At 41.9% G+C, this 22,200-nt stretch overlaps 1 protein-coding gene across 1 annotated transcript; it reads left to right on the top strand.

Annotated features, from left to right (window-relative positions):
* Positions 1-15,673: 15,673 nt before the first annotated feature.
* On the top strand, positions 15,674-21,888 carry LOC149832919 (uncharacterized). Its single transcript, XM_090013337.1, has 7 exons — positions 15,674-15,749; positions 15,868-15,956; positions 16,468-16,629; positions 16,773-16,886; positions 16,975-17,115; positions 17,213-17,339; positions 21,762-21,888. The coding sequence occupies exons 1-7, from the start codon at positions 15,674-15,676 to the stop codon at positions 21,803-21,805; spliced, it is 753 nt and encodes a 250-aa protein (XP_089869463.1). The 3' UTR covers positions 21,806-21,888.
* Positions 21,889-22,200: the final 312 nt, after the last annotated feature.

The raw sequence follows: 22,200 nt of genomic DNA, 5'->3' as shown, positions 1-22,200 counted from the left end.
GCAAAGCATAATTTGCTTAGCAAGGAAGCTTTCCACAATTTTATTACAAAACAGCTGGCTTTAGCTATTAGATCAGCCAGTGCTTTAGAAGGGACAGTTTGATTTGTATTTAGAATATGCTTGCCCTTCACATCAAAGAAGCAAAAGTGTGAGCAAATGACCAAGTTCGTAAAGAAGAAAGAATTTTACTTCTGAAAATTTCATGTACTAGACGAATTTGGGGGTTCGTGTGCTTGGCCTTTTTTTTTTTTGAAAGATAAGAAAACATTTTATTAATTATATAAAAAGTTTTGGACGAAGAGACTTTGGCCCGAAGAAGGGAGAACATATCAGGTCATGTAGCAAACAAATGGTGTAATTAAGATACATCAGTTGAGGGCCATTTTTAATCATCACCAAATGAAAGATATCCTCCGAAATGTGTCGCAAAACTACATGAGAGGGTCAAACTCATCTCAGTTAGTGCACGTCACCTTGTGTTGGGACGTTGCAAGTTCGAATCCCAATGGTATATTGTGTTGGACATTTTGGGTTTTATGGGTCCAACCCGCAGTCTGACCCGGTTTGACACAGCCATTAGTGGGTCATGTAACTGGCCAAGTAATGGAGATAGTGGGTGGGAGTTACGTGAATGTGGAGAGACCACATTCACGTAACTGCCTAATCTCCCATTACAAATAAGGGGTTAGGGGCTACTGGGATGATGAGTGACTTGTAGTTGTTTCCCTGCCCAAATTCTGCTCCGCATTCGGACGCTGCGGAAAGGGTCCTGCTCACCGTCGACATAAGGCCTGAGCTCATTGTGGGCGTCGACCGGCTGAGGAGAACGCCGAACTACCTACACGATAATGGCGAATCCAGGTACGTGCCCTGTCTATTTGTTTTCAGAGGGATTTCGCCAACATTGGGTTATGGGCCCACCACTCTTCCGCTGCGCGTGTGGCCGTGTAGGCTGTTTCGGTGTTTTTGGCGTCGATGGAATCGCCGTGGAGCGACAACCACCGATTAGCCGAAGACTGTCGCCGTGGGGCGACAATCATCACCGGCAAATGTTATCGTAAAGGGTGACATCTATTCCCGGTTCAGGCAAAACCTGTGGCCGTTGGGCTGCAGGGAAGTTTTTGCCATCGCCGGGAACAACGCCGGAGCCGTCGCCTGATTTTGTAACCGGCAGTTGTGGAAAAGGGGTTTAAAAAACCCCTTTTTTCTCTGTTTTCCTTTTTCGTCATAGGATGAGAGGCTTTTGCCGGAAAACAGCAGAGCTGTCATCGGCGGTCTTGCCGGCGCCCTGAATACCCCACCTCATCGCCGGAGCATCCTGCGAAACCGGCGACAATAAAAAAAAAATATAAAATTTTATTTAAACCCTTACCTGTCGCCGGGAAGGGGGTGGGTTTTTCGCCGGGGCTGTCGCCGGATTGGACCATCGCCGTGGGGCGATATGTCGGCTGAATCATCCGCCGGTCGCCGACGATCTTGCCGGCACTGCTGTTCCGGCCGTGCCCTTCTTCCATCGGACGACAACGCCGTGGGGCGACGTTGTCTGACAGGGAGGTTGACGCCGGACCGGCGTCACCGTGGGGTGACGCAGGTCGCCGGCCATCAGGCGCCGGTCGCCGTGACGGCGACGTGGGTCGCCGTGAAATCGGTTAAGGGGGAAACCGAAAACCTTTTTTCGGTTTTTTCCCTAAAACCGAAACAGAAACCATCGGGTTTCTGTTTTAGGTTTTTAAAAATAAGACCGGATCGGGTCCGGCGAGCTGACCCGTGGACAGACCCGATCCAAACCCTTTTGGGTGGATCGAGTTTGCTCTTTTCTTTTGGATCTGACCCGGACCCATAAAGGTATCGGGTCTGATCCGGAAAGGATCGGGTCCGATCCGGACCCATTTTGGATCGGGTCCGATCCGGAACCATTAAGGACCGGGTCGGACCCGGATCCGGTTTTAACCGGGTCGACCCAGGGTCCATAATGGACCGGGTCAAACCCGGAGTCCGTTATAGGACCGGGTCATACCCGGGTCCATGTTGGACCGGGTCGAACCCGGTATTTGGTTTAAACCGGGTCATACCCGGGTCCATGTTGGACCGGGTCGAACCCAGTATCCGGTCTGAACCGGGTCGAACCCGGTATCCATTTTGGACTGGGTCTAACCCGGTATCTGTTTTGGATCGGGTCCGACCCGGGCCTGTTTCGGACCGGGTCTAACCTGGGTTTTGGTTCGGGCCGGGTCCGACCCGTATTAAGTATGGGTCGGGTCAGACCCGGATCCCATTTGAAACTAGGTTGGATCCATAAAAACAGGATCCAAACACTATTGAGACTGAATCGGATCAGGAACCTGATCCGACCCCTTCCGGAACCGGTTCGGAGCCATTTTTGACCGGTTCTTTCTAGTTTTTCACCGGTTCCGGGACGCTGAGACCCTGTTTTCATAAATTTAAAGAAATACAGGGATTTTGGCATACGGTTATAGGGTTTTTTGAACTTTTGTTCATATTATGTATCGGTTTATAATGTTCAGAACCGGTTCGGACCCTTAAATGACCGGTTCGGGGCGGTTTCAGACCGGTTCAGAGTGTTTTTAGACCGGTTCCTACATATGGACTCTGGGTTTTACCCATATGAGCATGCTTTTGTTATTTTTCATGCTTTATAAAGTATTTATTTAGAATAATGCATGACTTATGCATGTTAATTCATGTATTTAGCGTTGGTTAAGTTATGCATGATGATTTTAAGCATGAATTATGACTAAATTTATGATAATTAGTTTACGCATTTTTGTTGTAGTATAAACTAATATTATGTCATGGATATACATGCATTAAAATGTGTGCATGGGTGTGCTCCATAATACGAATAAATTTTTCGGTAAAAGATTTTGATTAACCGATTCATGTAATCACCAAAGTGATCTGAGTCGTGTTAATTGAGGATTCTTTGAACCGTATTAAGATTCGTAATTATGATTGTGTGTGAATTTATGAAACATCGATTCTACGCAAAGGTAGGTCGTTGTGTTCCAAATTTACACAGGGTGTGATAGTAGATATGCATTCCAGCCCATGAAGCATGTTCGTACCCAAAGGTACAGTGCTGAATTGCCTCTGGATTCATGATCTACTAGTTTCACCAACTGAAGTCAATTCCTTGGGAATTGAAGAGACAGAGCAATCATGAGTATTATTGTTTTCACCAAAGTGAAACGATAATGGCTCAACTATGCTTGTCTCAGAAAAGGTGAAAATAAAGGGTCTCACTTTTACCTTTTCAACACGAGTCTCGTTTGAGCAATAATAGTAACATCTTTATGTTTTTCGTTCCTTTTATCAGGTTCCTTCCATATCGACGGTTCTATTAGTATCCCTATCTTAGACGGATCGAATTTTTCTGATTGGAAAGAAATTGTGTTGTTCACTTTGGGCTATATGGATTTAGATCTGGCCCTTAGAATTGACGAACCTCCCACTCTTACAGAGCAGAGTACAGCTGACCAGAAGGCTGCCTCTGAGAAATGGGAGCGCTCGAACAGACTTAGCCTGTTGCTTTTGCAATCTCGGGTGGCTAAGAACATTCGAGGCGCAATTCCTCACTGTAGGACTGTGAAGGAATTTCTGGGAGCCATTGAGGCTCAATTCGTCACTTCTAATAAGACAAGGGCCAGTACCCTTATGTCCAAATTAGTGTCTATGAAATATGCTGGTGATAATCACATCCGACAGCACATTTTGGAAATGAGGAATATTGCGACTCAACTGAATGACATGAAGTTCGCCATCTCTGACTCATTTTTAGTCCATTTGATCTTAACCTCGTTACCTACTGAGTATGGACCCTTTAAAATCTCCTACAACACACATAATGATGAGTGGTCTTTTAATGACCTCTTGAGTAAGTGTGTTGAGGAAGATGAGAGGTTGAAGGGTGAGAGGGTGCCAAGTGCACATATGGCCTCTCATAAGGATAAACAGAGGTCGAGGCCAAAGAAAAGCTCTTTCAAAAAGAAGAATCAGAAGAGAGCCACTGGGGAGAGTTCAAACTCTCAGGCGAAAGCCAAGTCCCAGTTTGGTGGCCCTTCTATAAAGTGTTTCTTCTGCAAAAAGAAAGGGCATAAAAAGGTGGACTGTTTGAAGTTCAAGAAGTGGCTCGAAAATAAAGGTAATAAGTCATTCGTTTCTCATGAGTGCAATTTAATTCATGTTCCATTGCATAGTTGGTGGATTGATTCTGGTGCCACAGTGCACATTGCCAACTCTTTGCAGGCATTTCTGAACAAAAGAGAACCAACGGAGCATGAAAGAAGCATCTTCTCAGGAAATAAGATGCGTTCGCATGTCAAAAGCGTTGGGACCTGCAGAATTGTGTTGGAGTCGGGATTCATGTTGGATTTGGTCGATACATTTTATGTTCCATCTTATAGTCGGAGCCTAATTTCAATTTCAAAACTTGATAAGTTTGATTTTGTATTTAAATTTGAAAAATCTGAACTTATTATTATGAAAAATTCAATGAATATAGGTTCTGCATACATGTGTGATGGTTTGTATCGATTAAGAACCAAACTCCAAATTCAGGAATCTCACTCCATTGAGAACACAATGATTGGCAATAAATGTGGTCTAAAGGATGATCAATCCTATTTGCTTTGGCATCGGAGGTTAGGACATATCTCGAAAGAGAGAGTCCAAAGACTCGTAAAAGAGGAAATCCTTGGATCCCTTGATTTTACGAATATAGAGCCATGTGTTGACTGCATAAAGGCTAAGCAGTCTAACACATATAAGAAAGATGCCAAACGCAGCAATGGAAAATTAGAAATAGTGCATACGGATGTCTGCGGCCCTTTTTCACCGTGTTATACGGGTGAAAAGTATTTTGTCACCTTTATAGACGATTACTCACGGTATATGTATCTCTACTTATTATCTGAAAAATCAGAAGTCTTTCAGGTTTTTAAGGACTTCAAGAAAGAAGTAGAGAAACAAACCGGTGAAGTTATTAAGGTTGTCAGGTCAGATAGAGGTGGCGAATATTATGGTCGTTTCACTGAGATGGGACAAAAGGAAGGTCCATTAGCGCGGTTTCTAAAAGAGGAAGGCATTGTACCTCAGTATACCATGCCTGGTAGTGCTTATCAGAATGGTGTAGCTGAGAGAAGAAACCGTACGCTTAAAGAAATGGTTCGAGCGATGTTGAATCACTCAAACCTTCCTTTAACCTTGTGGGGTGAAGCTCTTAGGATTGCAGTGCATATTTTGAATAAGGTTCCTACGAAAGCTGTTCAAAAGACTCCTTATGAGTTATGGACAGGTAGAAAACCTTCTTTGTCATATATGCACATATGGGGATGTCCAGCAGAAGCTAAATTGTATAACCCACATATAAAAGCTTTTGATCCTAGGACAACTAGTGGTTTCTTCATTGGTTATCCAGAAAGATCGAAAGGCTTTAGGTTTTATTGTCCATCTCATACATCACAGATAGTGAAAACAGATAAAGCAAGATTTCTTGAAAATGGTTCTGTTGGGATAGATGCATCTCAAAATATTAATTTTGAGGAAATGCAGGATTCAGGTTTCTCACCTGCTAAGGATAATGACCCGACTTTCACTATCATTGTTCCTTCGAGTAATGTAAGAGAAAGTCCAGTCAATGAACATCAATCCCAACTAGATCTGGTTGTTGATGAGGATATACAACAACAACAGGATACAGAGGTTCATTTTGACCCACCTGTAGCACCTGTATGGAGGTCCACCAGAATTAGGAAATCTGCTATCCATCCGGACTATGTGGTGTATTTACAAGAGTCAAATGATTTCATAGACATTGATGAAGATCCCTTCACATTTGCAGAAGCCATTGAAAGTGAAAAATCAACACATTGGATTAATGCCATGAAAGAAGAGCTTGACTCTATGGCAAAGAACCAAGTGTGGGATCTTGTACCTCGACCTGATGGAGTTAGACCTGTTGGTTGTAAATGGGTTTACAAAACCAAAACAGACTCTAAAGGTCATGTGGAGAGGTACAAGGCTAGGCTTGTTGCAAAAGGTTTCACACAGATAGAGGGCATTGATTATAATGAGACTTTTTCTCCTGTCTCAACTAAAGATTCATTAAGAATAATCATGGCCCTCGTAGCTCATTTTGATTTAGAGCTGCATCAGATGGATGTGAAAACCGCCTTCCTAAATGGGGATCTGGATGAGGAGGTATACATGCAACAACCTCCTGGTTTCAGTATAGATGACTCAAATAACTTAGTTTGCAAATTGAATAAGTCAATTTATGGACTTAAACAAGCCTCCCGCCAGTGGTATAAGAAGTTCAATCAGGTAATTATGAACTTTGGATTCACTGAAAACATTGTTGATCAGTGTATTTACATTAAGACTAGTGGGAGTAAGTTCATAATTTTGGTTTTATATGTTGACGATATTCTTCTTGCAACTGATGATTTGAGTCTTTTACATGAAACAAAAGATTTTCTTTCCTCTCATTTAGATATGAAAGACATGGGTGAGGCTACTTATGTCCTTGGAATTGAGATCCGTCGTAATAGAACTAAAGGTGTCCTTGGCCTATCTCAGAAATCCTATATCCTTAAGGTTCTTAAAAGATATGGGATGGAGAATTGTTCTCCTAGTTCGGCACCTATAGTGAAAGGGGATAAATTGAGCTTGAAGGACTGTCCTCAGGATGATATTGTGAAGGCTCAGATGGATGCTGTCCCATATGCTTCAGCAGTTGGGAGTTTACAGTACGCGCAGACCTGCACTCGACCTGATATAGCATTTGCTGTGGGAATGCTTGGTAGATATCAGTCAAATCCAGGCATTGCGCACTGAAAGGCAGCGGAGAAGGTCATGCGCTATTTACAAGGAACGAAAGACTATATGTTGATCTACAAGAAAGCTGACCACCTAGAGGTCGTTGGATACTCTGATGCGGACTTAGGAGGGTGTATTGACAGTAGAAAATCCACTACTGGATACATTTTCCTTCTAGCGGGTGGTGCTGTCTCATGGAGAAGCGGAAAGCAGTCTACCACTGCTGATCATACCATGGAGGCAGAATTTATTGCTCTATACGAGACTTCGTCACAGGCCATTTGGATAAGAAACTTCATTATGGGTCTTGGTATAGTGGACTCTATTGAGAGACCACTAAAGATCTTTTGTGATAATGAAGCAGCCATGTCTTTTTCAAATAACAACAAGAGCTCAACATCGTGTCGACACATGAGTTAAAATATTTTGTTGTTAAGGAAAGGACTGAGAATCATCTGGTATGTATTGATACAATTGGGACGAAGGAAATGACTGCGGATCCCCTTACTAAAGGGCTAGCACCGGGATTGTATTTCCAACATGTAAAGGGGATGGGTCTTTTTGATTCCTTCTGATGTATGACAATACATTATGTAATCACATTTGTGTTTATGTTTTGATTCTCTAGAGTTTTGTGTTATTGTTGATTTTGCATAAAGAATCTCTCATATGGGTTAGAGAGAATAGCATAATAACAATATTAAAGGACCAATAGAATAGGTGAGAGAGCAACCTATTCATAAAGGTAATTTCTTTACATGCCTAAGCACTGAAGGTGAATTGTAGTGTAGTACAAGAAAATATGACATTTCATAAAGGGGTGTTCATATCCTTGACTCATACGATTCATCCTTGTGATAAAGGGTGGCATGTGAACCCACATGAAGAATTAAATCGAGATAACGGTATACACCTCGATTTAGTACACTTTTGGTGTCAATGGGTCAAGTGGGAGAATGTTGGACATTTTGGGTTTTATGGGTCCAACCCACAGTCTGACCCGGTTTGACACAGCCATTAGTGGGTCATGTAACTGGCCAAGTAATGGAGATAGTGGGTGGGAGTTACGTGAATGTGGAGAGACCACATTCACGTAACTGCCTAATCTCCCATTACAAATAAGGGGTTAGGGGCTACTGGGATGATGAGTGACTTGTAGCTGTTTCCCTGCCCAAATTCTGCTCCGCATTCGGACGCTGCGGAAAGGGTCCTGCTCACCGTCGACATAAGGCCTGGGCTCATTGTGGGCGTCGACCGGCTGGGGAGAACGCCGAACTACCTACACGATAATGGCGAATCCAGGTACGCGCCCTGTCTATTTGTTTTCAGAGGGATTTCGCCAACATATTGTTGTATAACTGGTAGTGGTCTGCCTAACCATAGCTTTCTCTGTCAAAAAAAAGAAAAGAAAACAAGCAACGCCAAACGTATAGCACCATTTTGTACATCATCTCAAGCTGACGGGCGTGAGAAGCAGGTCTCGAGCGAAAGAACACTCATGGATGAGAAGTGCAGGAAGGCGCCAAACCACATGAAACAGATTTTGAAAGAAGGGGCAAAACCAAAACAGGTGAGATGCGGATTCCATAGCCGCACCACACATGCAGCAGACGTGAACTTGGCCATGTTGTCCACTACTGGTTGAAGCATTAGAGTTCACGGTCTTGTTGCACATCAAGGACCAAAATACTAGACATGTTTGAGTTCATGAACTTGGGCACAACGTGCAATGTGACACCAAATGATCCAAACGTATCTATTGCAAAGCATAAATGGGATATCTTCATGAAGGCAGGATTTAATAATCAAATGAGTTAAAAGATTGAGGAAAAATAAAACTCAACATTGTTTACATTTACTGTTTATTTTTTTTTAATGTGGGCCGGAAACGGGTCTGGTGGGACCATAAAACCAGCCTTTCTCATGTGATCCCATACCTCTCTCATTTAACAGGAAAATAAATACACTCGAGGAATTAATAGTACATGCAACCTTTGGACGGTAGAGATCCGTAATATCGAAATTTGTCTGCACAAGTGGTCCACCTGCCAAATGGAACCAGCAAGCATGAGTATATTTTGGAGCCATATGGTGGTCTTTATTTATCCTCCGGGTATTCGTGAGCATTATCAGTTTTCTGGTAGTTGCCCATCAGGTTGGTAAAAAATAGTTGATTGCACAACAGGAAGTACATCCAGCAAGGGACACCCTCCTCTTGGATTTCCAACCATAACAAACTTCCAAGGACAGTTCATAAGTGCAAGACTCAAGCGTGGTGTCATTTACTATTAGGCTTGGAAGATTGGAATAAACTTGAGATGTTTCAATGGATTTGGCTTGAATTAACTTTGACTTGTCAATATGTATGTGAATCGATCGATCTGAATCAGCCGATTTGTCACATCAAATTTTTTTATTTTTTATTATTTTTAATGTTTTTATATTAACAAGTAAAATTGACCAATTCAACTCCATTCTTTTCGTGTGTGAATCAGGCATGTTTGAAAGCAAGAAAAACTCCCATAAGAAAAGAAAATTTTACCTATTAAAAGTTTTGATACGATATTTTTTCTAAAGTGTAAAATTTTCACTTTTTTAGATAGTAAGAGAAAAATAAAATGAAAAATCTTAAAAAAAAATGAGAGAGAGAAGGGGGTGGTAGTGGTGGTGGAGCCTCTCCGACTGTTTTTTGAGAGGTGGGTGATATTGATGGTGGCAATGGATGGTTAAAAATCATCATGAGGAGCATTGGGAGGTAGGTGATGTGGGTGGTGGTTGTGAGATGGGTAGCGGGGAGAGTAAATCACCACTTTCTCTTGGGAGAAAACATTTCTCCACCTCTCCCATGAAATAATGTTTCTTATCAAAAAGTGTACTTTTTAGAAAACCTTTTTCAGAGTGATTTTCTCTAGTCTGAAAAACCATTTTTTGCTTTGGTATCACTTTTCCTACATCTTTCCCACGTTCAAACTTAACCTAAATTGATTTATCCGATACCGATACTGACAACATTGCTTGATCAATTTTTAAAACAAATCAGTTCTTGAGTATAAAATTTAAGGAACTAGCCAGGTAGTCCGGACCATTCACAAACCTGACCCTGTTGATTCTTTATAATATGCACCAAACTGATCTTGACATGGTTGTGTGTTCAGGCAGAACACTAATAAGAGTGTTGCGCCGGGGAGGGGGAGCAGTACATTGGCCCCCCTCTTTAATAGGCGGTGCCCCCTTTTTTTACAAAGGCTCCCCCTAGTTGGGTAGCACACTCTTGTGGGTCTGAAGATGTGTTCAGGTGATATTGAAAATAACCACCAATGGTGATTTCTTCTAATATTCACCTTCATTGTTATGGTATGGATCTAGGGATGGCAGTGGACCGAGGTGGGGCGGGGGACAAGGTCTCCACCCCCGCCCCGTCTCTAAAATGTAACCTTCATCCCTGGTCCACCCTCGTGGCGGAGAGACTTTGGACCTCCACCCCCACCCCATCTCAAAATACTAATCCTCGCCCCCGGTCCAGTTAGAGGTTGGAAAAATGGCTATCAGATGATGGTAATTATGATTATGATGGTGATTATAGGCGAGGGCAAATTGGGTGCATGCACACACACTAATGCTAAAAGAAATTTCATACACGAAACCAACCGAAAGCAATATTAAGCATTTTATTTCTTAACAGTAGTCCATCACAAAGGACCATTGTTTCATTGATGCATATCTTATGTTCTCATCATTTAATAAAGTTTGACTTTCGGGCTTCCAGAAGAAATAAATGAAGCAAACAGAAATTTGAAAATGAAATGCTTCGGAAACAAAAATTAGGCTGTAGTTCTTAGGTTCAAGAAAACATGAATTGGTAACAAGGTGCATCAACGAGAGGTCGATGATAAGAGATTGAAACACGTTTGGATAATTCCGTGAGGATCTGTTTGCAAACCATTTCCACCGAGCAATGGTTAGTGGCTTACCAAAATAGGGGCATTTGGATAGGGGTAGTGGCTTACCAAAAATCCCGGCATCGGTGGTGGATAGTGACAAGCTGTAATGGGTGGTGGCTGCCTCCGGTCAATACTCGGTCAAAGGGGAATGCATCGACAGATCAGAAAGGGGAGAAGAAGAAAGAAGGGGAAGAATAAAAAGGTGAGGAAGATGAAAACAGGAGGGGCGTCGGCAATGGCCGACGTTCGGACGAAAGCGAAAGAGAAGAAAGTGAGGACAGGGGTCGGCTGGGGGTGTCGACGACGCTGTTCCGGCGAGGCCACAGACGGGAAAAGGAAAAATAGAAGAGGGAGGAGGTAGCACCACAGACGAGGCTCACGACAGTGGCACAAGGCAACGATAGAGATGGAGTGAGGGAAGAAGGAAGGAGGGAGAAATGGCGTCGGCCAACGATGGTCGACGACGGCCCGACTCCAACGAGAATGCAGATGCAGAAGGGAAAGAGGGGACATCAACGGCTCCGATTGATAAAATAGGGTTAGGGTTAGTAAGAGAAGATAAAATATGAAGGGGCGGAGACGGGGGGAAATGTCAGTCCATCCCAGCCTCCATCCTCGCACGGGGATGAATTTTAACCTTCATCCCCATTTCATGCCCTCCATCCTCGGTCCAAACGGGCCGAGGTGGGGCGGGGCTCCGCTTTCCCCCTGTCCACTGTCATCCCTATGTGGAGCAGGACGTTTGAGTTTTTTTGAGGTTCTTTTAAGGGCATTTTTGTCCTATCAGGGCTTTCCCTAACATCATTTTCGTACCATGAGCTTTTGGTAGTACGAACATGCCTTGTGCGGTGGATATTTGGTGTTTTTTAATATCAATTGATCCCAGCCCTCTCTATCTGCATTAAATCTGACCACGAACTGTATGCTCCTCTCTCTCTCTCTCTATATATATATATATATATATATTTATTGATGTGCACTAGCTACTCCTACCAGACCAGCAGAGCTAAATGAAATGAGTAGGTGGTAAATAAAATATGCTAAATGCTTAATGAATTTTTCTGCTCTTTATGTGTTTTTTTTGCAGTTTTGACTCCGTAAATGTGTTGGGCATTGTCGATTTACGAGAAAACCACACTTGGATCATGTGTTTTGGATGAAAAGAAAGATATTTAGAGCCTCAAAAATTTAGAAAGATTTTAGACCATTATTTTTGGAACATCACAAAAACCCACTCATGTGTCAAAATCAAACACTTCAAGAGCTGATCCCAATAAAATCAAACATAGATCACATCTGTGCAGTCAAAATTTAAAAATAAAATGAAAAAAAAAACTAAAACTCATTTAGCACCTAACCAATATTATATGTAGAGAGAGATGAGTAGGTGAAAAAGTGAAAAAGTGAAAAGTGCTAAATGGGGTTTTCTGCTCTTCTAGTATTTTTTTTAGTTCCAGCCCATAAATATATTGGGAATGGTCGGTTTACAAGGAATTCACACTTGGATCATGTGTTTTCGATTAAAAAATGATATTTGGAGCCTCAAAATTTTACAAAGATTTTAGACCGTTGATTTTTCAAACCTTATAAAAACCCACACATGTGTTGGAATCGAGCTGATCCTTATAAAATCAAGTACATAAATCACATCTTAATGATCATAATTTAAAAATAAAATAAAATAACTCTAAGAAACACAATTAACACATATCATTTTGTAGTGACTTTTGGATTTGATCCAACCTGGATGTGACCCATATTGACATGGGCATATCAAAGAACATACATGAAAGAGGCTATTGGGTTTTAGGGGTTAGAGGTCTATGTATGCCCATTATGGACCTCCACCAGTGCTCATTAAAGTCTTTTCACCATATCTCATCGTTTGATCATGCACACTTTTCAACATTTTGGCCTGGAATCCTTGTGGGCATCGATTGGCATTCAGGAGAATGCTGACTACCCGCAACCACCAAAGTCTCGTTCGGATCATCCATCGTCACATTTGATAAGTGGCTATTTTATGATGCAGTTTCTACCAACATTGGGTTATGAGCCCACAACTCCACCACACTTCCGCAATGCATATTCGGGGAGTGGGTACACCAACATCCATGCAACATTTGCCAGAATTTTTGTCGACGTTGTTCTCCCTCCCCGAACATTTGTTTGGCTTTAGGAAATGAGACGACAATGGAGAATCATTCACCGGAGCACCACCGCTTGCGGGTCGGCAGCTGTTGCTGCCCCCCGTAGAGGCTGGCGGTGGTTGCTGTTGAAGAGAAGGCACGTTGAATTTCGGTTTTCAGCCAGGGTTTTCGGAGCCCCCGCAAGGTGCCCTCTTACCAGCATAACTTGGCACCTACTGCCACTGTAATGTTGGACCACACCTTCTCGGGCGGTGACTGGCCTCTTGTGGCCAGCCATCGTCGATGGCTACCGACTGACAGTGGTGGTTGCTAGAAGCTATTGATGACTGTGGCCGCAAACAACTACAATCAATCATAATCGATTGCTGGGTCGGCTACCATCGATGGTGGATGGCCATGGTCGACGGTGGATGTCGTCGGAGCCCGACTGTCACCATCAGCGGTGGAGGCCAGTCGCAGGTGGCAGCCATAGTGAGAGCTGCCAGCTACTCTGCTCGCTGCAATGGCCAATAGATGGCTGTAGATGTTGGCTATCAACTGTCGAAGACTGGCCGTGTGTGATGGCCGCTGTTGACGATGATATTAGGTGAAGGGGGCTCGAACCCCATTCGGTCTGACTTTTCATCACCACAACCATAGTTGGTAATGTCGGATGCCACCATCGGAGGTAGGCCATCATTGACGGTGACTCTGGTTAGTCGCCGGTGGCAGTCGCTGGTAGCCGAGGCCAGATGGTGGAGGCACTACAAGAAAAATGTGAATTAGCGATGGAAACAATTCATCAAAAATTTATGATGAATTAACTAGAGAAAACTAATCGTCTATAAAATTAAAATTAGTTACGAAATTAACTAAAAAAATCCTGTTTCAAAATTTATCGTAAATTAAGCACAGGTTGGACAAATTTTTTTTTTTCACTGATCTGTGGCAAATTAGCGATGGATGTCACGACTAAAAAATTCTAATCCGGCACTAAGTAACTACAGATTGTGCGATGAATTTTTTTTGACGTGAATCAATAGCTAATTTGCGATATAAAAAAGCCCATTTAAGGCACAATCTCTCTTCCCTCCTCCCCCCTCCTTTCTCCTCTCCAAATCCTCCTCGTCCTTGCCTTCGCCGTCGCCGTAGCCGTAGCGGAAGGTGGCCGATCGGATCGTGAAGATCTTCGCGATCGATCCGGAGGGGTTGAAGCTTGGGTTATCGTAGAGGGACATAATCCGAGTCAAGTGACCTGTAGGGCTAAAATTCGAGGCACCCATTTGGTTCTGCGAGCTCAGGGCGCCGAACCCGCAGCCGGGGATCATCGAGCCCAGGTGATCGCTCGCATCGGCGGCCGGATTGGGGTTAAGGTTTCCCTGCAAGGAGGCCAACAACCCGCCGTCGCAGCCGAGATTGATGCCAGTGTCGAACGGGTTGGAGCAGACGGCATTGAGGAGGAAAGAAAGGCAGGGTTTCTGCGGGAGGAAGGAGGGTCGAGGTTGAAGACGGAGGAAGGGGAGCAGGAGGAGGAGGAGTCGACGGTGTGGAGGAGGGCGGCGTGGTTGGCCCGGTTCGAGGAAGGGGCACGAGCGGTGAGGTCCTTGGCTTCGTCGTGGTTGGTGACGATGCTCTGGACGTAGCAGTCGTTGTTGAGCAGGGACTTGAAGGATGGGAGAGCCCCGAGCTCGTCCTTGCCCTCCGCGACGTCCCTCGACCAGGAGACGACGTCGTCTTCCTCGCCCTCTTCCTCCATCCACACCACTCCGTTCACCCTCGATAGCATCCCTCCCTCTTCTTGTTCTTCCCTCGCTTCCTTCCTTCTTGCTCCTACAGAGAGAGATTTCTGCAACGTATTGCAAACTCGACTAGGAAAGAGGATGCTTACTATAGTGGAAAAAATACTAAAATACCCATAGTTTTTTACTGGTTCAAACCAGGAATTGCAGTGGAGTGCCCCTGATTCAGGTAAATAACGAGACCGACCCTGCTGGCTTTTTCTCCCTATCTTTGTTCTTCTCAGGTTTCAGTGTTTTTTTACAGGTTTATTTATAACCATACAATTGGGTTATACTCATTTTCCACTCTGGCTTTATTTTTCAACTCGTTTTGTGCTTATCCATGTTTTTCAATTCTACCTTCATTTAAATTGCTGGAACTTATGCATTTGAGAGTGGAAGTGAGGTCATCTCCTCTTTATATTTTCACCAAATCTTGAATTTGACAACTACACTACTACCTCTACCACCAAGTCTAGAATTTGACAGCTACCACTTTTTCAAATACATAACTACCCTCCAATTACCAGTTTCTAAACTAAGTTTAAGTGTGTTTGATGCACTCAAATCATAGATCTGAAAGATCTTGACTAAAATTCTTGGGCTCGATGTCCACCCCTTGTTTTAGCCTAAGGATCACAGTTAGGGTTGCAGATGGTTCGGATTTCAGATGGAGCTTGTGCAAATTTTCATTGCTTGGGAGTCTTCCAATGTATTTTCTGATTCGAAATTCAAACCGTTTGCATCCCTGATTGCAGCTCACACATTACTCATATATAACTCACACATTACTCATATTAGCTCACACATTACTCTTTGTTTAATGTTTCGTTATTAGATTTATAATGTTTATTTTTTTATAATCTCTGTAATGTAGGTTAAAATCTCTGTGAAAAAGGTTAAACCACCAGTCAAACCAACAGCTAAAGAGGCCATCAGTGAAGATTATCTTCTGATGGGGTAAGTAACATTTAGTTCCTAGTGCGTTATGTCATGGCTTGCTGCTTTATGTGAGAAACATTCTGGTCCAAGTTCATTGCATCATCTACTTTGGAGGTTTGCAAGTCTGTGCTGTGCTTTAGATTTGCATTGTTGCACAATCATAATTTAGTTACATGTTTTTATCTTATGATTTGTATGTCTTAACCCTGTGCAAATTTTTCTAGGACATTAAACCTACAGTTAAAGCTGTTGCTCCAGTTAAAAAGGCACATGTGCCAAAAAAGAAAGAGTCCAGCAGTAGTTCAGAAAGTGATTCAGATTCTGATGATGTATGTATTATTTCAGTTTCTAATTGCCAACTGATTCTCTGTTTGTTGACGAAACTATATCGACATTTATTCTTTAACACAAGTTGGACTTTTGCTTTTTAATTTTAAGAACAGTACCATTTAGACGTGCATTATTGGTGAGCACAAGTTGGACTTTTGCTGGACCTGGTCATGTTGTTACAAGCCTGACTGGTTGTAAGTTGTCCAGTGAGATGGTGAGCAAAGATGCCTTAGTCTTTTAGAGTGCTGTTATTCATGGTCATGTTTTGCGTGTGAGAACCTCAATGGTGATGCTAGAGTCTAGACCCACATACCTTGGGTATTGCTACATGTTCAGTGACCAGAAAATTATTGGTTGACCTAAAATATGTGAGCTTTGCATCTCATTTAGAATCTTCTTTTTGTGGAATCTGAAACTGCCAGCTATACTTTGTTGAATAGTTTGTTGTTTTTTCTTATTTTTTCTAATTTGTTAGTGGCCTTTAATTCTTATTATTTTTTGTCTGTGCAGGAACCCGTCACTAGAGCACCTCCTGCCAAGAAGTTGCCTGAAACTGCTTCAAATAATGGGTCCTTGCCAGCTTCAAAACATAAAGATGAATCAAGTGATAGTTCGAGCTCAGATGATAGCTCAGATGAGGAGAAGTTATGCATTTTTGTTTATTCTAGTGAGGTAGAGAGATTCTATGGTCACAAATAAGCTACAGACATGCTGATAAAAGTGTTGCTTGTTTGGTCATAATTTTCTTATGTGTCACTATTTTTTGTTTTAACTTGATCAATAACTTGTTTATTGAGGAGATACTCTTTGCACAGGCAGCTGCTGTGAAAACAATTGTGCCTTCAAAGAATGGGCTTTCATCAGCCCCCAAACGTAAACATGATACAAGTGATAGTTCAAGCACAGATAATAGCTCTGATGAGGACGAAGTAAGCAACTTTGTTCCTGTTTATTTATTTTCTTATGAAGCATCATATGGTGTTAATTCAATCAGGACAAATGCTTTTATCTGCACAGGTAGGTGTTCAAAAGGTGACTGTACCTCCTAAGAAGGTGCCATCAACAATTGCTTCAAAGAATGGGCCTGTGACAACCCCAAAAAAGAAAGATGAATCAAGTGATAGTTCAAGTTCAAATAGCAGCTCAGATGAGGATGAGGTATGCCATATATACACTGTTGTTCATGTATCTGTCCATAAATCATTCATACTTGTATAGCCTTAATGTAATCAAGGCAACACTTCTATATGCATAGGTAGGTGAAGGAAAGGTGACTGTGCCTCCAAAGAAGCTGCCATCCACAATTGCTTCAAAGACTGGGCCTGCAACAACCACCAAAAAGAAAGATGAATCAAGTAGCTCAAGTTCAGACAACAACTCAGGTGAGGATGAGGTGTGTGTGTCTACATGGCAGTAAAAAAGAATGTATGTATGAGGATGAGGTGTATATATTTTCTCGATATTTATATTTCAATTTTTTTTTTTAATTTTTGCGACAGATTAGCGACGGATATGTATCTGTCGGTAAATTTTAGCGATGGATTAGCGACGGATTTATATCTGTTGCAAAAACAAAATCAATCATTATTTAGCGACGAATTATGGCATTCACTAATCCCTCACAATTTAGCGATGGAAGTAGCGACATATATTTTCTGTCGCTAATTAGCTACTGCAAATTTGCGACTTGCTATCCATCATAAATCAATTGCTAACAATTTTAGTGACGGATTAACGATGGATAACGTCCGTCGCTAATCCATAGAATTCTTGTAGTGAGGGGGTGGGGGGCACTTCTGGGAATGGGAAAAGTCAGGTTTCCACTATAGAAAACTACATTGGATCTCTCCTCCGGGGCAAACCCGATCTGGGCCCGTTTCTAGGGTTCTAGGTGGATCGGGTCAAAGAATGCCCTGGAGGCATCGAATCCGAACCCAAATCGACTAAGTGGGTTTCAGGCGGGTCAGGATTGTACCCAACTTGGGGAATTCGGTCCAGACCCGGACCCATTGGCAGGACCAAGTGGATTGGGTCAACACTCGACCTGGCGGGACCTGATCCAGACCCAGACACATTGGTGGGACTGGGTGGATCGGGTCTGCACTCGACCCAATTTTCGAGCTGGACCCAGTTCATGGGTTTTGAGTGGACCCGGTCTCAGTCTCACATGGGGGGATCCGGTCCAAGACTGAGACCCTTAGGAGTTTCGGGTGGACCAGATACATGTGAGACTTGACCCAAACTCATTATGGGGTTTGGGGTGGATCGAGTCTGCACCCATCCCGGGGGACCCGATCCAAACCCAGACCCATTGTTGGGACCGAGTGGATCGGGTATGCAGCCGACCTTGTTAGACCTAATATAGGACCCAGAATTATTGGCGATTCTGGGTGGACCGAGTCAGTGTCTGACCTAGAGGGTCTCAATTCAAATTGGATCATTTACTAGATTTGATTCAGACCCAGACCTGATACAGGGGTCCTGGTGGATCGGGTCAGTGCCCATCCAAGGGGACTCAAACCTGACCTAGACCCGTTAAGGGTTTCTGGGTGGATCAGGTCCATGTCTGACTCGGTCGGATCCGATCTGGGACCCAAACTCGTTGGGGTTTTTGAGTGGACCGAGTTTGAATCTGAGTCTGACCTTGTCCGTGGCCCAAACCTGTTGGGGGTTTCAGGTGGACCAGGTCTGGATCATGGGACCCGACCTGGTATATGTTTTAGAATAGGTATGGATTCAGACTTTATCTGGATCCATGGGATTCGACCCAAGGTTCATTAAGATTGGGTCTAGATTCGACCCATATATAATTTTGGGTTGGATCAGGTACAAAATAGGATCCATGCACTATATGACACTTTTAAGGAGCAAAACCGCTTTAGTGTTCGATTCGACAGATTTTGGGATATATTCAGAGCCTTTTCTGACAGGTTCCAAAAGCTTTTTCACTGATTCTTGTAAGAGGAGACCTTGCTTTCTTGTATGTGAGAAAGAACACGGGTTTTCTCATTCAGTTTTAGGGATTTTAGAGGCTTTGTGCATGTTTTAGATTGGTTTAATTGTTCTGAGAGCGGTTTAGAGTCTTTCTTGACCGATTTAAAGTATTTTATGGTCAATTTCTACACTAGGACCCTGGGTATTACCTTTAAAAGCATGCCTTGTCATTTTTCTCATGCTTTATATGTATTTTTATCATGGATGCATGACTTTTGCATGCATTTTATATTGTTTGGGTTATCCATGATCGTTTAAGCATGAGATTATCTATGCATGCATTATCATGATTGCTTGGATGTGCTTTGTAATACAAATATATTTATGGTAAAAGATTTAAATCAACTTACTTTGGCAATCACCAAAGTGATCCGAGTTATGCTGATTTAGGGTTCCTTGGACCGTGTTGAGATTGAAATTCGGTATTGTGATTGTGTGTGATTTTATGAAGCAATGATTTTACCCAAAGGCAGGTCATTGTGTTTCAAATTCATACAAGGTGTGTAATAGTAGATGTGCCTATGAAGCATAATTGTACCTAAATGTACAATGCTGAATTATCTCTGGTTATATAATCTACTTGTTTTACCAATTGAAGTCAATTCCTTGAGAATTGAGGAGGCGAAGTAGCCCAGAGTATTATTGCTTTCACTAAAGTAGAATGGTAGTGACTCTATTATGCTTGCCTTAGAAAAGGTAAATAATAAAGGGTTTCATGTTTACCCTTTTAATATGAATCTCATAGAATAATTAACGACCAACTCCTATGGAGAATAACACAGTTGATTAGAAGATTGTCTATGAGAAGTGGGAGCTCTTAGAAGGCTATATATGAGAAGTGAGAGTGTTCAAATAGTCTTAGCTTATTGCTTTTGCAATCTCGAGTGGTTAAGATATTCGAGACATCATCTCTCACTGTAGGACAGTAAAGGATTTTTTAAAGGCCATTGAGGCTTAATTTATAAGTTCTAATAAAGCTAGGGCCATTTATTGCTCTGTACGAGACTTCATCTCAAGCCACAAAGATTATAAGCTTTATTTTGGGTCTCGGTATTGTCGACTCTATTAAGAGCTCACTGGACACCTTTTATGATAATGAAACTGCGGGACTGAGAATCATTTAGTGTGTATTAATATAATCGTTACAAAGAAAACGATTGCAGATTCTCTTACTAAATGGCTAGCACCGAGATTGTATTATTAAGATGTAATGAGGATATGTCTATTTGATTCCTTTTGATGTATGATGATTTTATGTGATTACATTTATGAAACTAAATTGATTCTCTATGGTTTTGTGCATTGTTGATTTTATGTAAAATATCTCTCATTTGAGAAGAGAGAACACCAAAATAACAATATTAAAAAGACTAATAGAATGGGTTAAAGGCCAACCCATTCATAAAGGTAATCTTAACATGCTAAACACTTCAAATAAATGATATTGTAGTGTATAAAAATATGATATCTCATATAGAGGTATTCATCTCTATGACTCGTATGATTCATTTTGGTGATACAAGATAGCATGTGAACCTACATAAAAATTGAATCGAGATAACAATAAAAAACCTCGATTACGTATTTTTTTGTGTCAATGGGTCAAGTGTGAGAACGTTCAACTTTTAGATCAGATCTAACCTGGATGCGACCCATATTGACATGGGCACATCAAGGGACATACATGAGAAAAACTCTTGGGTTTTGTAGGTTACAGGACAATTATGAGGCCTCATAATTGTCCATGTATGCCCATTATGGACCTCCACCACTGCTCATTATGGACCTCCTTCAGATCTCCCTATAAATAGGAGAACTGTAATGATGTGATGAAGGGCATCTACATATTATCGGTATGTCTCACCGTTTCTGGGTTCAAAGGGTCATGTTCACATCTCAACATTCTGGCCTGGGCTCATTGTGAGCATCGATTGGCTGAAGAGAATGCCGACCATGTTTTTCGTACAAATGTGTGATCTGAGAAAGAACAAAGGTTTCTTATTCGGTTTTAAGAGTTTTAGAGGCTTTTGTGCATGTTTTAGATGAGTTTGATCGTTATGGAACCGGTTTAGAGTCTTTCTTGATCGGTTCAAAGTATTTTATTGCCAGTTCCAATACTAGGACCTGGGTATTACCTTTAGAAGCATGCCTTATCAATTTTCTCCTCAACCAATCGACACCCATAATAAGCTCAGGCTAGAATGTTGAGATGTGAGCATGACCCTTTGAACCTAGAAACGGTGAGAGAGACCGATAATATGTAGATGCCCTTCATCACATCATTACGGTTCTCCTATTTATAGGAAGATCTGGTGGAGGTCCATAATGGGCACTGATGGAGGCCCATAATGGCACTGGTAGAGGCCCATAATGGGCATACATGGACCTGTAACCCTCAAAACCCAACAACCTCTCTCATGTCCCTTGATGCCCATGTCAATATGGGTCACATCCAGGTTGGATCCGATCCAAAAAGTCTAACATAAATTGCATCTTCTCAATCAAACTGCATTGATGTATTCGGCCTATTATGTTTGATAAGAATCATGCCTTTGATTAAAAAAAACTATATGTGCATCAATTTTGGTACATTGCATGACGATCATAAAAAAACTATATGTGCGAGAGTGCATTGCAATCATATGACCCAAAACTTTTTTCTCATTGCGGTCCTTGTTTTAGGGCTACAGTTTTCTGTTAAAATTATATTTAATTGTTGTTTAATATTTTATAGAAGTTGTGGTCCTTGTTTTAATGTGGGATGTCCTTTGCGATGGTATTTTAAGTTCTTTATGTGGTCTTAAATGCAGGGATAATTCAATCATGGTTGCATCACCTTGAATCACATGTATAATACAGGACAGAGTCCTGTTAAAGTTATTTTTAGCTTTTGGTTATAATGTTTCTTTTTGCATATAAAAAGTTGGAAATTGGTGAATTATGGATTTTCATCCTATAATCTTATTGTGTCTACACCCTTTGAACATGAAATGGATTGTTAACCATTTTTTGTCATGGAATGCTTATTGATTTTTGTTATTATTATAATGAAATTAAAAGTGGGATGGGTTATTGTTTATTAGTATTAGTATTAGAATCTGTAGAAAAAATTCCTTGATTTTTGCATTTTGATTAAATAGCTAATAGTCTTGCTTACTGATGCACTACTACATTGGAATTGAAAATCCAACCGTATTCAAATAAATCCTTATCATTGATCCGTTCCCAGAAGGACTGAGTAAAAGATCC

The sequence above is a fragment of the Nuphar pumila genome, chromosome 7, assembly GCF_984573655.1.
Source record: "Nuphar pumila chromosome 7, dmNupPumi1.hap1.1, whole genome shotgun sequence".
NCBI classification, from domain to species: Eukaryota; Viridiplantae; Streptophyta; class Magnoliopsida; order Nymphaeales; family Nymphaeaceae; genus Nuphar; species Nuphar pumila.
This window is presented reverse-complemented; position numbering and strand designations above follow the sequence as displayed.